This window comes from Petromyzon marinus, chromosome 53, assembly GCF_048934315.1.
Source record: "Petromyzon marinus isolate PM22_M1 ecotype Great Lakes invasive population chromosome 53, UKy_Petmar_22M1.pri1.0, whole genome shotgun sequence".
Classification (NCBI taxonomy): Eukaryota; Metazoa; Chordata; class Hyperoartia; order Petromyzontiformes; family Petromyzontidae; genus Petromyzon; species Petromyzon marinus.
In genome coordinates this window covers 10,606,342-10,622,581 of record NC_133719.1, presented here as the reverse complement: position 1 = coordinate 10,622,581, position 16,240 = coordinate 10,606,342, and the positions used below count along the sequence as shown (strand labels likewise).

Genomic DNA, 16,240 nt, shown 5'->3' with positions numbered 1-16,240 from the left:
TGCACCACCGCTCCCCACCACCAGCTGACCGCTGCACCACCGCTCCCCACCACCAGCTGACCGCTGCACCACCGCTCCCCACCACCAGCTGACCGCTGCACCACCGCTCCCCACCACCAGCTGACCGCTGCACCACCGTTCCCTCACCGCCAGCTGACCGCTGCACCACCGCTCCCTCACCACCAGCTGACCGCTGCACCACCGCTCCCCACCACCAGCTGACCGCTGCACCACCGCTCCCCACCGCCCTGTGGGTCCAGACATCCGCCACGAGAGGGCGACCGAGAAAGATTTTTCCAGGAAGCGGCGTGGCCCTGGCCGGGGCGGTGGGGGGGTCCGTGGTGCAGCAGCTGGGAGCGTGAGTGTGTGTGTCAGTGTGTGTGTGTGTGTCAGTGTGTGTGTGTCAGTGTGTGTGTGAGTGTGTGTGTCAGCGTGTGCGTGTGTGTCAGCGTGTGTGTGAGTGTGTGTGTCAGTGTGTGTGTGTGTGTGTCAGTGTGTGTGTGAGTGTGTGTGTCAGTGTGTGTGTGAGTGTGTGTGTCAGTGTGTGTGTGTGTCAGTGTGTGCGTGTGTGTCAGTGTGTGCGTGTGTGTGTGTCAGTGTGTGCGTGTGTGTGCGTCAGTGTGTGCGTGTGTGTGTGTCAGTGTGTGCGCGTGAGTGTGTGTGTCAGTGTGTGCGCGTGAGTGTGTGTGTCAGTGTGTGCGCGTGAGTGTGTGTGTCAGTGTGTGCGTGTGTGTGTGTGTGTGTCAGTGTGTGCGTGTGTGTGTGTGTGTGTCAGTGTGTGCGTGTGTGTGTGTGTCAGTGTGTGCGTGGGTGTGTGTGTCAGTGTGTGCGTGTGTGTGTGTGTCAGTGTGTGCGTGTGTGTGTGTGTCAGTGTGTGCGTGAGTGTGTGTGTCAGTGTGTGCGTGTGTGTGTGTCAGTGTGTGCGTGTGTGTGTGTCAATGTGTGCGCGTGAGTGTGTGTGTCAGTGTGTGCGTGTGTGCTGAAACTGGAGCGTGCCACTAAGAGGTGGGGCCTTACCATCAGCCCCACCAAAACTAAGCACCTGCCTGGGTATTTTGTACTATCGGGCAACCCACCCACACAACTCCCAATCGGTGATGGGGTAGTTGTGGAGAGAGTGGAGAGTTTCCCATACCTGGGCAGTGTGCTCATGACCGGCTCCGGTTTGGCAGCGGAGGTCTCACTCCGAATCAGTCAAGCGGCAATATATTTTCATCGGTTGCGTAACGCTGTGTGGAAGCTGCCTGGTCTGTCGCTCCGCACAAAGCTTCAGGTCTTCTCGGCCACGGTCATTCCCTCCCTTCTCTACGCTTGCGAAACGTGGAACCCCCTAATGGAACATCTTCGCCGGTTAGAAACATTTCAGCTAGCCTGCCTACGATCCATCCTGGGTTTAACCAGGCTGGATTGTGTGAGGAGCTCACAAATTCTTGAAAGATCTGGGCAAGGTCCCATCGGTGAGCTCCTCCTGCAGGCAAGGCTGCGTTGGCTGGGTCATGTAGCCCGCATACCCAGCCACCGCATGCCTAAACAGCTTTTGTTCGGCCGGATCGAGGGGGCTCAACGGGCGCGGCACGGGCTAGAGAAGAGATGGAGTGATGTGGTACAGGAGGACGTGGAGCTGAGTGGACTTGCCGATGACTGGTACCAGCGGTGTCAAGATTGGCCTCAGTGGAGGAGGCTCATGAAGGACGCTACTGGGCAGTTGGAGGCAGTCGCCCTTCAACAACAATGGAGGGCGGAGGAGCGACGCTCACAACAACGAGCGGAGCGCCGGGTGGCTAAAGCACAGCAAGTTGGCACATTAGGGGGCACAGGTGGTGCATCAGCCAGTCATCTCAGTCAGTCGACCCGTGGCACTTGGGTCTGCCCCGTGATCTCCTGCCAGCGGGTGTTCGACACTTCACGTGGCCTCAAGGTGCACATGGCCTGGCACAAGCGTCGTGGTGACGTCACCGCCACTTAGTGGCGAATGGCGGTTGTTGTTGTGTGTGTGTGTCAGTGTGTGTGGAGAGCGGTTAGCGTAGCGGTTAGCGCGCTGCGTTACGAAACTGGCGACCCGGGTTCGATTCCCGCTCACGGCCAACACCAGTGACGAGTATCTGAACCGGTCCTGGGCCTCCCCTAGGTCGACTCAGCCTCGAATGAAAACCTTGTGCGGTGTGTAAACATCGCCACTGGGGAGACAAAGGCGGCCGGGCGTGGTGCTGGCCACCCACCCCCTCGTGTGCCACAGTGCCGGCCTTCATCAGCACTTTGCCCTCAAGATTCTGTTGAGGCTACACGGGGGATCTTTGTCTTTGCGCGTGTGTGAGCTCGTAGGGTGGACAAGAAGAGGGACAAGGTGGAGAGGAAGATCCTGGACAGTCAGGAGCGAGCCTTTTGGGACGTACATCGCCCTGTGGTCAGTGAGGGCAGTCGCGACACCCTAGGGGTGCCACCTCACAGTTTACAACTCAGCCCGTGTCCGTCTATGGGTCTCTTGAGTCTATGGGTCTCTATGTGAGCGCGTAACACGTGTGTGCACGTGTACACGCGCGTGCGTGATGTGTGTGTGTGTGTGCGCATATGCGTTGTAACACGTGTCCGTGTGCAACGCTCACCGCCCCCACGCAGCCTGGCTGTGTGAACACCACCGAGGTGGACATCAAGAAGTCGTGCCGCATGCGCAACCCTCGCAAAACGCGGAAGGTGAGTCACGTGGGCACACACGTGGGCACACACGTGGGCACACAAAGACAAAGTTCCCCCGTATAGCCTTAACAGATTGTAGGGGCAAGTGCTGTTAGCGAGCAGCACCTATGAAGGCCGACACGGTGGGTGGCCAGCACCACGCCCGACCGCCTTTGTCTCCCCAGTGGCGATGTTTACACACCAGGTACTCATTTGAGGCTGAGTCGACCTAGGGGGGGGGGAGGCCCACGACCGGTTCAGATAATCGTCACTGGGTGTTGGCCGTGAGCGGGAATCTAACCCGGGTCGCCGGGTTCATAGCGCAGCGTAGCGCTAACCGCTACACTACCGCTCCCCCACACGCGTACGCAAATAACTGTGCAATACGGTACAAATGTATTTGTCCCTGTCCCTCTGCCCCCTCTGCCCCTCTGTCCATGCGCGTGCCCAGTCTGTGTACAACCTGCAGAACGATGCGCGGACACACAGCCCCGTGCGGTCCCCATCACCAGGAGGGAAACCTCCCACGGAGGATGAACTCAGGCAGCAGGTTAGTGAGTGAGTGTGTGAGTGTGTCAACATCGCCACTGGGGAGACAAAGGCGTTCGGGCGTGGTGCTGGCCACCCACCTCCTCGTGTACCGTTCTGGCCTTCATAGGTGCCCACTAACAGCACTTGTCCCTACATTATGTTAAGGCTATACGGGGGATCTTTGTCTTTTTCTGTGCGCTTGAGCGGGCGTGTGAGTGTGTGAGTGAGCGCGTGAGTGTGTGAGTGAGCGCGTGAGTGTGTGAGTGAGCGCGTGAGTGTGAGCGCGTGAGTGTGTGAGTGAGCGCGTGAGTGTGTGAGTGAGCGCGTGAGTGTGAGCGCGTGAGTGTGAGCGCGCGAGTGTGCGCACGAGCGAGTGAGCGTATGGGAAGCAGTAGTGCCGCGGCTAGCGCGCCGCGCTACAAATCTCCCTACCCGAGGTCGATTCCCACTCACAAGCAATAACAGTGGCGAATATTTGAACCGGTCCTGGGCCTCATCAAGGCTAAGTCAACCTTCACAATGAGTACCTGGTGCAGTGTGCGTTAGACATCGCCACTGGGGAGACAAAGGCGGCCAGGACGTGATGCTGGCCACCCACCCCCTCACAGGTGCTGCTCGCTAACAGCACTTGCCCCAACAGTCTGTTGAGGGTTATACGGGGGGGGGGGGAGGAGGGCGGATACTTTATCTTTTGCGAAGGCTTCCTTGCACCGGGGCTGGGACTGTGCAGGCCACGCCAGGACGCTTGGCGGTCAGCGCTGCGCTGGGATGAGGGGACGGCCGCGTTAAGCCGCGCGTAGCGGTGGCGGGTGCTGTAATTCCGCGGCTCGTGTCTCGTGTTCCCGCAGATCAAGTACCTTTATATGCAACTGGACCGGCATTGTTTGAAAATGTCGAAGGTCACGGAAAGGTAAGTTCTCAGATGACACTGCCTCCCCGTGTGTGCACGCGTCTCCGCATGCGTCTACGTGCGTGTGTGTTAGTCTGTGCGTGTGTTAGTCTGTGCGTGCGTGTGTTAGTCTGTGCGTGCGCGTGTTAGTCTGTGCGTGCGTGTGTTAGTCTGTGCGTGCGCGTGTTAGTCTGTGCGTGCGTGCGTTAGTCTGTGCGTGTGTTAGTCTGTGCGTGCGTGTGTTAGTCTGTGCGTGCGCGTGTTAGTCTGTGCGTGCGTGTGTTAGTCTGTGCGTGCGCGTGTTAGTCTGTGCGTGCGTGCGTTAGTCTGTGCGTGCGCGTGTTAGTCTGTGCGTGCGCGTGTTAGTCTGTGCGTGTGTTAGTCTGTGCGTGCGTGTGTTAGTCTGTGCGTGCGTGTGTTAGTCTGTGCGTGTGTTAGTCTGTGCGTGCGTGTGTTAGTCTGTGCGTGCGTGTGTTAGTCTGTGCGTGCGTGTGTTAGTCTGTGCGTGCGTGTGTTAGTCTGTGCGTGCGCGTGTGTTAGTCTGTGCGTGCGTGTGTGTTAGTCTGTGCGTGTGTTAGTCTGTGCGTGCGTGTGTTAGTCTGTGCGTGCGCGTGTTAGTCTGTGCGTGCGCGTGTTAGTCTGTGCGTGCGTGTGTTAGTCTGTGCGTGCGCGTGTTAGTCTGTGCGTGCGCGTGTTAGTCTGTGCGTGCGCGTGTTAGTCTGTGCGTGCGTTAGTCTGTGCGTGCGCGTGTGTTAGTCTGTGCGTGCGCGTGTTAGTCTGTGCGTGCGCGTGTGTTAGTCTGTGCGTGCGCGTGTTAGTCTGTGCGTGTGTTAGTCTGTGCGTGCGTGTGTTAGTCTGTGCGTGCGCGTGTGTTAGTCTGTGCGTGCGCGTGTTAGTCTGTGCGTGTGTTAGTCTGTGCGTGCGTGTGTTAGTCTGTGCGTGCGCGTGTTAGTCTGTGCGTGCACCTGTGTTAGTCTGTGCGTGCGTGTGTTAGTCTGTGCGTGCGCGTGTTAGTCTGTGCGTGCGCGTGTTAGTCTGTGCGTGCGCGTGTTAGTCTGTGCGTGCGTTAGTCTGTGCGTGCGCGTGTGTTAGTCTGTGCGTGCGCGTGTTAGTCTGTGCGTGCGCGTGTGTTAGTCTGTGCGTGCGCGTGTTAGTCTGTGCGTGTGTTAGTCTGTGCGTGCGTGTGTTAGTCTGTGCGTGCGCGTGTGTTAGTCTGTGCGTGCGCGTGTTAGTCTGTGCGTGTGTTAGTCTGTGCGTGCGTGTGTTAGTCTGTGCGTGCGCGTGTTAGTCTGTGCGTGCACCTGTGTTAGTCTGTGCGTGCGTGTGTTAGTCTGTGCGTGCGCGCGCACGTGTGTGTGGGGAGCGCCAGCGCAGCAGTTCGCGCCCTGCGCTTCGAACCCAGCGACCCGAGTTCGATTCCCGCTCACGGCCAACACCGGTGACGGTTATCTGAACCGGTCCTGGGCCTCCCCTAGGTCGACTCGGCCGCCCACGCCCCTCGTGTGCCACGGTGCCGGAATTCACAGGCGCCGCTCGCGAACGCCGCTCGCCCCAAGAGTCTGTTCAGGCTACGCGGGGGATCTTTGTCTTTGTGCGTGCACGTAGCCTCATCAGCTACACGGAGCACTACGCGGAGTACGATCCGCTCATCGTGGCGCCGGAGTCGTCCAACCCCTGGGTGACCGACGATACGGCGATCTGGGACAACGACGGCAGGTGGTGCAGCAGCGTCTCTCGCTCTCTCTCGCTGCACCGATCACCGGTCCAGCAGCCTTTGCCCTCCGCTCGCTACCGATCCATGCGCTCACTCACCATCCCTCCACTCGCTCACGATCCCTCCGCTCACTCATCATGCCTCCATTCACTCACTCACGATCCCTCCGCTCACTCACGATCCCTCTGCTCACTCACGATCCCTCCGCTCACTCACTCACGATCCATCAACTCACTCACTCACGATCCCTCCGCTCACTCATCATGCCTCCATTCACTCACTCACGATCCCTCCACTCACTCACGATCCCTCTGCTCACTCACGATCCCTCCGCTCACTCACTCACGATCCATCAACTCACTCACTCACCATCCATCCGCTCACTCACTCCACTCACTCACGATCCATCCACTCACTCACGATCTATCCACTCACGATCCCTCCACTCACTCACTCACTCATGATCCATCCACTCACTCACGATCCATCCACTCACTCACGATCCATCCACTCACGATCCCTCCACTCACGATCCCTCCACTCACTCACGATCCATCCACTCACTCACTCCACTCACTCCACTCACTCACGATCCCTCCACTCACTCACTCACTCACGATTCCTCCAATCAATCACTCCACTCACGATCCCTCCACTCACTCACTCACTCACGATCCCTCCACTCACGATCCCTCCACTCACTCACTCACTCACGATCCCTCCACTCACGATCCCTCCACTCACTCACTCACGATCCCTCCACTCACTCACTCACGATCCCTTCACTCACGATCCCTCCACTCACTCACGATCCCTCCACTCACTCACTCACTCACGATCCATCCACTCACGATCCCTCCACTCACGATCCCTCCACTCACTCACTCACAATCCCTCCGCTCACTCACGGTGTCCGTGCCGCTGTTGTCCGTGTCGCTCGTGCGGGCTCGCGAGCAGCAAGGAGCCGAGCCAGCAGCGCGTGCGCCGGTGGGGCTTCTCCATCGACGAGGTTCTCAAGGACCAGCTCGGCCGCGAGCAGTTCCTCACCTTCCTCAAGTCCGAGTTCAGCTCCGAGAACCTGCGGTGAGCGGCCCCCTCCGCCCGGCATAGACCGGACGGCAAACGATCTGCACGCCGGGCACGCACCGGCCAGTCTTGCGCAATCCCCGGGATCGAATGTTATAGCTCTCCCACCATCACCGCCACCAAAGACAAAGATTCCCCCCACCACCGTATAGCCTTAACAGGCTGTTGGGGCAAGTGCTGTTAGCGAGCAGCACCTATGAAGGCCGGCACTGTGGCACACGAGGGGGTGGGTGGACAGCAACCACGCCCGACGGCATTTGTCTCCCCAGTTGCGATGTTTACACACCAGGTACTCATTTGAGGCTGAGTCGACCTAGGGGGGGGGAGGCCCACGACCGGTTCAGATAATCGTCACTTGTGTTGGCCGTGAGTGGGAATCGAACTCGGGCCCCGGGTGATGGCTGGCAAGGTCACGTTGTTTCCGGCATGGTGCGTAAAACTGAACTATGTATTTTTTTCATTAGACCTCCTTTTGCCAGTACCTTGGTGTGGACCAATCAGTTTCAAGGACAATGCATATATTATCATAGTATGTTTTTTGTTTGAATTTTGACTGCAGGTATTGTGGTTAATGCAGACATGAATCCTTGTAATAAGGTTTCAGTTTTGTTGCCAGAAAAAGGGGAAAATCCTATTATGTATTTTTTCATTTTTATGTTACCAGGCAAGGCCCCACTGAGCTATGTAGCTCTTTTTCAGAAGCGACCTGGACACAAATGGCAGCTCAACGAAGTGGCTTGTCATTATCGTGTGGAAATTTATAGCAACCAAATACACTAAAACGCATGGTGTTGATTCTTAATGCGGAGGGGAAAACCGGAGGACACCGAGAAAAATCCACGCGACCACGGGGAGAGAGAGACGCAATCTCCAAATAGACAGCAGGCGTCAGGGTCAGGATCGAACCCTCGACCTCCTGCATACCTAGCGAGGTAGTTAACATCTCCTAGCCACCGTGGCACCCTAACATCGGCACCGGGGAGACAAAGGTGTTCGAGTGCGGGTCCGAGCACACCGCCCGCTTGCGCGACGACCCGGCCTTCACACGGTGCTGCCCGCTCGCAGCGCTTGCCCCGGCAGTCTGCTGTATGTATGTATGTTGACCTTCTTTGGCAACCTACGTAGCCAACCGTGCTAATCGGAGTTGCGAGTTTTCCATTTAAATTTAATAGTGCATCGCTGTCAGTGGCTTCCCAATATTGGAAGAGCGTTCCAGACGGCCGCAGAAGCGCATCTGATGAGCGCCGCGCGATGCGGTGACCACCGTCTTTGTTTGATGATCAGCCAAAAGCCGATGACTGTTTACTTTCCTTGATGAGATCGGCCAGGTGTTGTGGTTCATTTATGGCAAAAGCACTTTGTGTGTGTAACGAGTGTGACCTTATGACTGACCTCATTCTGTGCTCGTTCTGATTCTGTGCTCGTTCTGATTCTGTGCTCGTTCTGATTCTGTTCTCGTTCTGATTCTGTTCTCGTTCTGATTCTGTACTCGTTCTGATTCTGTTCTCGTTCTGATTCTGTACTCGTTCTGATTCTGTTCTCGTTCTGATTCTGTACTCGTTCTGATCGCATGCTCGTTCTGATTCTGTACTCGTTCTGATTCTGTACTCATTCTGATTCTGTGCTCGTTCTGATTCTGTGCTCGTTCTGATTCTGTACTCGTTCTGATTCTGTACTCGTTCTGATTCTGTGCTCGTTCTGATTCTGTTCTCGTTCTGATTCTGTACTCGTTCTGATTCTGTTCTCGTTCTGATTCTGTTCTCGTTCTGATTCTGTACTCGTTCTGATTCTGTTCTCGTTCTGATTCTGTACTCGTTCTGATCGCATGCTCATTCTGATTCTGTACTCGTTCTGATTCTGTACTCATTCTGATTCTGTGCTCGTTCTGATTCTGTGCTCGTTCTGATTCTGTACTCGTTCTGATTCTGTACTCGTTCTGATTCTGTGCTCGTTCTGATTCTGTGCTCGTTCTGATTCTGTACTCGTTCTGATTCTGTGCTTGTTCGTCAACCGGCGAGTGCTGTGAACTTGATCTTTCCGTGACCTTCGACATTTCTTTAACAATGCCGGTCCAGTTGCCTATAAGACGAGAGCCGTGGAATTACAGCACCCGCCACCGCGACCCCGGTGTGCGACCCCTGCGGCGCGACCCCCACACGCGACCCCCACACGCGACCCCCACACGCGACCCCCCGCGGCGCGACCCCCACACGCGACCCCCACACGCGACCCCCACACACGACCCCCACACACGACCCCCACACGCGACCCCCACACGCGACCCCCACGCGCGACCCCCCCGCGGCGCGACCCCCGCAAGCTACACGGGGGACCTTAGGCTTGGCGTGCGGCAGGTTCTGGCTGGCCGTGCAGGAGGTGAAGCGGAGGGCGGTGCGCGAGGTGGCCCCCCGCGTGCAGGAGATCTGGGGCGAGTTCCTGGCGCCCGGGGCCCCGAGCCCCATCAACCTGGACTCACAGAGCTACGACCGCACCACGCAGAGCGTGCAGGACCCCGGCCGCTACACCTTCGAGGAGGCGCAGGTCAGCCACGCCCCCCACCCCACCCCCCACCCTACCCCCACCCCCCACAAGCCCCCCACGGCTTCTCTCTCACCCCCTTCGGCCTCACTCCCTTCTCTCCCAAAGCCCCTGGTAGGGTAGAGGTTTAGCCGTACCGCGCTACTGAACCCACCGGGCCCAAGTTCGATTCCCCCTCATGGCCACCAACACCGGTGACGATTATATCTGAACCGGTCCTGGGGCCTCCCCCTAGATCGACTCAGCCTTGAAATGAGTATCTGGGGCGGTGCGTAGTAAACGTCGCCACTGGGGAGACAAAGGCGGCCCGGGGCGTGGTGTTTCTCACCACACGCCCCCTCGTGTGCCGTGCCGGCCTTCACGGGCGCTGCTGCTCGCTTGACAGCGCTCGCCCCAACAGTCTCTTAAGGCCACACGGGGGGATCTTTGTCTTTACCGAGCCGAGCCACGACCGAAATGGTGTCACTGCGCCGGCCTCGCGTGAAGACATCTGAATCCGAAAAACGTGAACCCCCGCCCGCGTGTGTTACCACCCCCCCCCCCCCCCCCCGCGTCTCTCCCGTCCGTCCAGGAGCAGATCTACAAGCTGATGAAGTGCGACAGCTACGCACGGTTCCTGCGCTCCAACGCCTACCAGGAGCTGCTGCAGCCCAAGAAGAAGGTGAGCCCCCGCCCGCGGCCCTGCGATCGCCCGCCACACGCTTGCCCGCCCCTGTGATAGCCCGCTATGTGATCACCCGCTTGTTCACTCTGTGATCGCTCGCCCCGCGATCGCTAAAACGATCCTCGCCGGGTCGAGGGACTTCGCGACGCAAATTTGTCAAAAAACAGTGTCAGCCCTTTCCCAGTTGAACTCGCGGTTGTAGAAGTTTGTAGCGGAGCTTTCGCGACCAATATCATCTGTAATTAAGGGGGGGGGGGGTTTCGTGTTAGATCGCCGTGTAAATATAAATGTGTCATTAAACTCGCACCCCCACCCGACACAATTGTATTTACACGGACGATCAAACCCAACAAAAGCGTCGATTCTGGAGAGCCCGTACCGGTGACGTACTTGTACACGTAGGACGCACGCCATCGGTCTTCTGATTGAATTGCGTGCGGGAGAGGGGTGAGTGTGGCACAGCATTGGCGCCGGCTACCAGAGCGGTGACGGTCGTGTCACTACAGTTCTCTGCGGTGAGTAACAAAAGCGCTGCTACGCCTCGCTAAATGAAATTAACGCTGAGCTGCTTTGCACGTTCCGAGATTTGTCGGTGAACGGGACACCCACCCTGCAACTTACAGACGTCTTGGAAAGGATGAAGTTGGGGCTCCCAGGGTGGCGAGGAGACGTTATCTTCCTCCCCTGGTATACAGGAGATCGTGGGGTTGATCCCGACCCTGACGCCTCTGTATACGTGGAGTTTGCGGTGTCTCTCTCTCTCTGCCCGTGGTGGCGTGGACTTTTCTCCGGGTCCTCTGCTTTTTCCGTCCACATTTAGAATCAAAATCGTGCGTTTGAGGTATTTGGCTGCTAGAAATTTCCACACGATGATAAACTACTTCGTTGAGCTATCATTTGTGGCAAGGTCGCTTCTGAAAAAGAGGTATACAATTCAGTCAGCCTTCCCTGGTAAAATAAAAAAAAATTGTTTAGTTTTAGTTAAATGCGGTTGTGCTACTGTGTTAACAGGTATGTTGACTTATTGCCAGGTGTGTGTTGAGTTATTGACAGGTGTGTTGAGTTATTGGCCAGGTGTGTATTGAGATATTGAACAGGTGTGTGTGAGTTATTGCCAGGTGTGTGTTGAGTTATTGCCAGGTGTGTGTGTGAGTTATTGACAGGTGTGTGTGAGTTATTTACAGGTGTGTGTGTGAGTTATTGACAGGTGTGTGTTGAGTTATTGACAGGTGTTGAGTTATTGCCAGGTGTGTGTTGAGTTATTGACAGGTGTTGAGTTATTGCCAGGTGTGTGTTGAGTTATTGACAGGTGTGTGTTAAGTTATTGACAGGTGTGTGTTGAGTTATTGACAGGTGTGTGTTGAGTTATTGACAGGTGTTGAGTTATTGACAGGTGTGTGTTGAGTTATTGACAGGTGTGTGTTGAGTTATTGATAGGTGTTGAGTTATTGACCGGTGTGTGTTGAGTTATTGCCAGGTGTGTGTTGAGTTATTGACAGGTGTTGAGTTATTGCCAGGTGTGTGTTGAGTTATTGACAGGTGTTGAGTTATTGACCGGTGTGTGTTGAGTTATTGACAGGTGTTGAGTTATTGACCGGTGTGTGTTGAGTTATTGACCGATGTTGAGTTATTGACAGGTGTTGAGTTATTGACCGGTGTGTGTTGAGTTATTGACAGGTGTTGAGTTATTGCCAGGTGTTGAGTTATTGCCAGGTGTGAGTCTAATACCCCCGAGAGCTCCCTCTAGTGGAGGCCCTTTCACCAGCTGTGGCGTGAGCTACGCGATTGCAGGGCTGCACCTCTCTCCATTGCCCGGTCGATTCTGCTCGTCTTTAAAAAAAAAATTCCCGTAAACATTCTAAGAAAGTTTTCCCCCATTTTCCTTTTTTAACCCGCAGGCTAAAATGCTGACCGCCAAGAGGCTCACGAGTCTAGTCCAGTCGTCCTAGGCCCCGAGGCCTGCTCGGGTCACCGAGCGCCGCCGACGTTCCGTGGCATCTGCAGAGTGGGCAATTCTTTCTTTGTTTTTGTTGTTTCCGCCATTCAAGTAACGAAACTCAACCTGGGGACCGTCGATCGCTCGACGTCCGTTTCCGCTGGACTCGACGATGTCTCCTCCTCCTCCTCTTCCGATGTGAACATTGACCTCGCCCGCCTTTGACCCTCGCCGACCTTTGACCCTCGGGACAAAATGGGGAAGAGAGAGAGAGAGAGAGGGCAAGAAAAAAAATCATTTCTCGGCCCGCCGGTCGCGCGGCGTCTCTCATGGTCGTCGCCGTCTCCGTCGTCTTCGCCATCCTCGTTGTCACGGCAGCCGCCGCCCCTTCCCTACCGGGCCCCGCACCGACAGCGCCGCTCCTCCCACCCGCACCGCTCCGCGCCCAGCGCGGCCGGCTCGCCCCAGCGGGGATTCAGCTGGAAGGGCCGCGGCGGTTTTTCACCGCGGGGGACGCCCCCCCCCCCCCACGCCACTCGCGAGTCGCGCGACTCACCCCTCGTGTTTTTCTCGCCCGCCCCCCCCCCCTGCCCTCTCTGCTCCCCCTGCGTTAATCGCTCCCAGGGGGCTGCCCAAGCGTTCCGTGTGGGCGGGCGACCGATTTTCGGAGTGCCCGCACCTCTACCCTTTTTGTACAGCTCCATAGCGCACGTCTCCCCGGCACTCGCCGTTGCCGCCGCCACCGCCGCCGCCGCCGCCGCGCGTTCCCTCGTCGGTGTTGGCGAGCACGGTACGGCACGGCAGGCGGCCGAGGGCGTTCCATCGTCTCGGCCCCGCTCACCGATTTCCAACCGGCGAAGTCCCAGCTGACGACCGTCTCGAGCAGCGGGTCGGCAACCCGCGGCTCTTTAAGGGACCGCCTCGTGACGTCGTTGATGAAGGACCGCTGTGTCGTATTCACCCGCAGTGCATCGAGTTGTTTATTTATTTATTACCTAAGTAAAATATGGCCCTCGTTGTTTTGGTTGCCGAGCCCCTGGTCTCTCTGGCTGCCAGGTCAAATCCAGTCGGAGTCCGTTGTTCCACGTGATTATTGATATCATCATCACTATTGTTGTTGTTGTTGTGAATTTGTACGTCGTAAACAAACTCGCGTGGACGGGAGCCGCGCGTCTCGCCAACGTCCTGGCAGGGTCCACTCACACGGGGGGCTGGTGGAGAGGGGGGCCGGGCGCGTCGGTGGTTCGGCTAAGATTTGCCCCCTTTTGGTCTCAAGCTGGATCCGTTGCGCGCAACCGACATCTCCGCAACCGGTTGCGAGCCGTCGCCGCGGCCGGTCGCCCCCGCGGTCGAGAGACGCCGCCCGGCTTGTCGAGCAGGCGGCCTGCCCGGAGAGGCGCGCGCGCCGGTTCGTGGCCATCCCCGGACCGTACGCCGTCGCTTAGACGTTCCCCCGGGTCGCACGGCCGCTCGCCTCGGGCGAGGACAGAAACGGGGGGACGGCCACTCACGTGCGACAGTCACGTGCGAGCGCGATGATGATTTCGAGATTTGAGGAGCGATGTTTTGGTTTCGTGGCTCGTCACTCGGGGTATTGGTGCCCCTCCGCCCCCCACGCCCCCACCCCCTGGATATTAGCCGCGCGTGGGTTGGCTTCAGGAAATGGACCCGTGGGGGGGGGGGTAGGCTTCAGAAAGGGAGGGGGGCCCCCCTCCACCCCCGAAGCCTCCGATAAAAAAAGATTTAGGCGTAAGCCCTGGTGCACAAACCTGGGGGGGGGGGGGTGGGTCGCACAAACCCAGAGCCAGAGGATGGAGCTGCTGGGGCGATTGACAATCGTTTTCTCCCCCGGCCGTCGGCGAGCGCTTAAAAAGAAAGAAGCCAGAACGGCGGAGACCGCAGGCCGCACTGCCACCGCCGCTCACAGACCATGCCGGGCCGAGTAGACCGAGCGTGCAGCGTGCACACACACACACACACGTGTGTGTGTACACACACACACGTGTGTGTGCACGCGTCTTGTCTAGCCAAGCGGCGGATATCGGAAGGTGCTCGCGTTTTAAAAAGGTCGTCCGCTCCCGTCGGTCTGTTCTCTAGAAGGCGCCACCACCCGCTACGAGATTGTTCTGTTGGTCTGTTGTCCATTTGCTGTTTGTTAGTAGAGGTAGGGCCTGCCGGTCGAGTGTCCCGTGCCAAACCGTCAATTTGAAACCGTCGGCCCAGTCCGGCAGCAGCAGCAGCGCTGAAATCCTTGCTCCGATAGAAAAAAGAATAATTGAAAAAAATGAAACCCGATCCGTCGCACGTCGTTTGATTTCGTTCGCCGAATTCGTTCCCCGGCCGGCAAACTCACGGCGTTGGAGAGACTCGCCAGGCCACGCCGCCAGTGCGGGCAGCAATGGAAAAACCCGTGCCGGATTCCGATGGCCGTGCACGGTAAGAGGTTCCTGCTTGGGTTCGTGGTCGTGGTGGTGGTGGTGGTGACGGTGGATGTGGTGTGTCCTGTAGGCCCACGGGAGCACTGAGCACGCGTATTCCGTCGCTGCGTCCGGCGGCGTTCTTCTTCATCTTCTTTGTTTTTGCGCAAACCTTTGTGTTGTCAAAGTCTCCCCTTTGTGTGCACGGGGGTTGTTCTGCGGGCATTCTTGGTGTCCCGCACCACACAAACTAACGCACCTCGGTGTATATTTTTTTCAGAGAGAGCCATAGTAGCGCCGTTGTTTTTGAAGACGTTACTCACCGCAGAAAACCGTAGCGACACGACCGGCCGCCGCTCTACGATAGCCAAAACTGTGCCACGCGCCCTCCCACATGGCCTTGTGGGAGAGCCTCAGTACCGATAAGGTTACTTTATTTAAGTTTTTCTTTTTTTTCCGGTTCCGTTTTGATGACGTACACAATGTACGTCGTCGGAACCGGGAAGGGATAAACTCACCCACCCCCGGCCCCACACACTTCTAGGAACAAAATGTATCTTTCTTTCTCGGCCACGTGACACGTTGCCGTGCAGCTTGTAGCGTCAGGAGGTTTGGCCTCCGGCCCCGGGCGTAGCTGTCGAGGTGAGCGCAGATGGTGCAACTGCACCGGGCCCCACGGGCTAGAGGAGGCCCACGGACCGGAGGGGGCCCAGGGCCGGAGGGGGCCGATAGGTTGGAGGGGCCCAAGGGCCAGAGGAGGCCCACAGCTTGGAGGGGGCCCAGGGATCGGAGGGAGACCAGGGGCCGAAGCGGGCCCAGGCGACAGGCTCCAGAAGAGGGAAGACATTCAGAGAGAATTGTACCAGGGCACAATGCCAACCGCGCTGCACCACGTTGATATTGCCGTGTCTGTCTCTCTCTGTCTATGAAGAGTCTCTGTCTGCTAAGGACTGGCGTGACCGTGTAAGGGCTGCTGTGACACGCACATAAGTGTGCGAGTGTGTGTGTGTGTGATCGCTCGCTCGCGCGCGCGCGCTGGTGAGGATGGTGATGGTGATTCGCGGAGCGTTCCACCATTTGATCAGGCGTTTGGACCTCTGGAGGTTTTACCAGCGAGGCCACGCCGGTGTTTTACTTGAGGCCATTTAAGTGCCCCCCTCGTCCCCCCCCCCCACCCCCAAGTTTTCCGGGGAGTTAGGTTTAAGCGCCGCTTGTCGACGTCGCTCGCACCGCGGTGAAACGTCGCCAACCACCCAGAGTTCGATTCGAACTCACGGCCAACAGTGGTGACGATTATCCGAACCGGTCCTGGGCCTCCTTTAGGTCGACTCAGCCTAAAATGAATGCCTGGTGCGTTGTGTAAACATGGGCACGGGGGAGACAAAGGCGGCCGGGCGTGATGCTGGCCACCCACCCCCTCCGTGTACCTTGCCGGCCTTCATAGGTGCTGCTCGCTAACAGCACTTGCCCCCCAACAGTCTGTTAAGGCTACACGGGTGATCTTTGTCGTTGTGTGCCAAACGGTGGTGACAATAAAAATGCGTCGACAAGACTGCGCGGTTCGTGTCGTCGCGGAAGTGAGAGGCAGTTTCGTCCCGTTGGACGTCGTCAGTGGTTTACGCGATTCCAGTTTCCTAAAAGCGTTTCTTTTAAAAAAAAATGGCCGCATCGGTTTCGCTCGCGCTACGTCTCATCAGCAATCCGCGGACCTGTTCAACCGTCCACCGTGGTTACCAGGCACCGACGATGCGTTGATTCATCGCTAAATGTTAGTTCTCGCACTCGCGATACG

At 57.5% G+C, this 16,240-nt stretch overlaps 1 protein-coding gene across 6 annotated transcripts in view; it reads left to right on the top strand.

Moving 5' to 3' along the window:
• The window catches only part of LOC116954025 (regulator of G-protein signaling 7-like), a 62,852-nt gene extending 46,852 nt beyond the window's left edge, over positions 1 to 16,000 (top strand). For all 6 annotated transcript variants that reach the window (XM_032974417.2, XM_076052016.1, XM_076052014.1 and 3 more), the window contains 9 exons: positions 2,323 to 2,404; positions 2,617 to 2,691; positions 3,125 to 3,223; positions 4,053 to 4,114; positions 5,699 to 5,809; positions 6,765 to 6,890; positions 9,248 to 9,434; positions 10,003 to 10,092; positions 11,994 to 16,000. In XM_032974417.2, the coding sequence (XP_032830308.1) occupies positions 2,323 to 2,404; positions 2,617 to 2,691; positions 3,125 to 3,223; positions 4,053 to 4,114; positions 5,699 to 5,809; positions 6,765 to 6,890; positions 9,248 to 9,434; positions 10,003 to 10,092; positions 11,994 to 12,044 (883 nt within the window). In that variant the 3' untranslated portion in view covers positions 12,045 to 16,000. The remainder of the gene's footprint in view (positions 1 to 2,322; positions 2,405 to 2,616; positions 2,692 to 3,124; positions 3,224 to 4,052; positions 4,115 to 5,698; positions 5,810 to 6,764; positions 6,891 to 9,247; positions 9,435 to 10,002; positions 10,093 to 11,993) is intronic.
• The last annotated feature ends 240 nt before the right edge of the window (positions 16,001 to 16,240 follow it).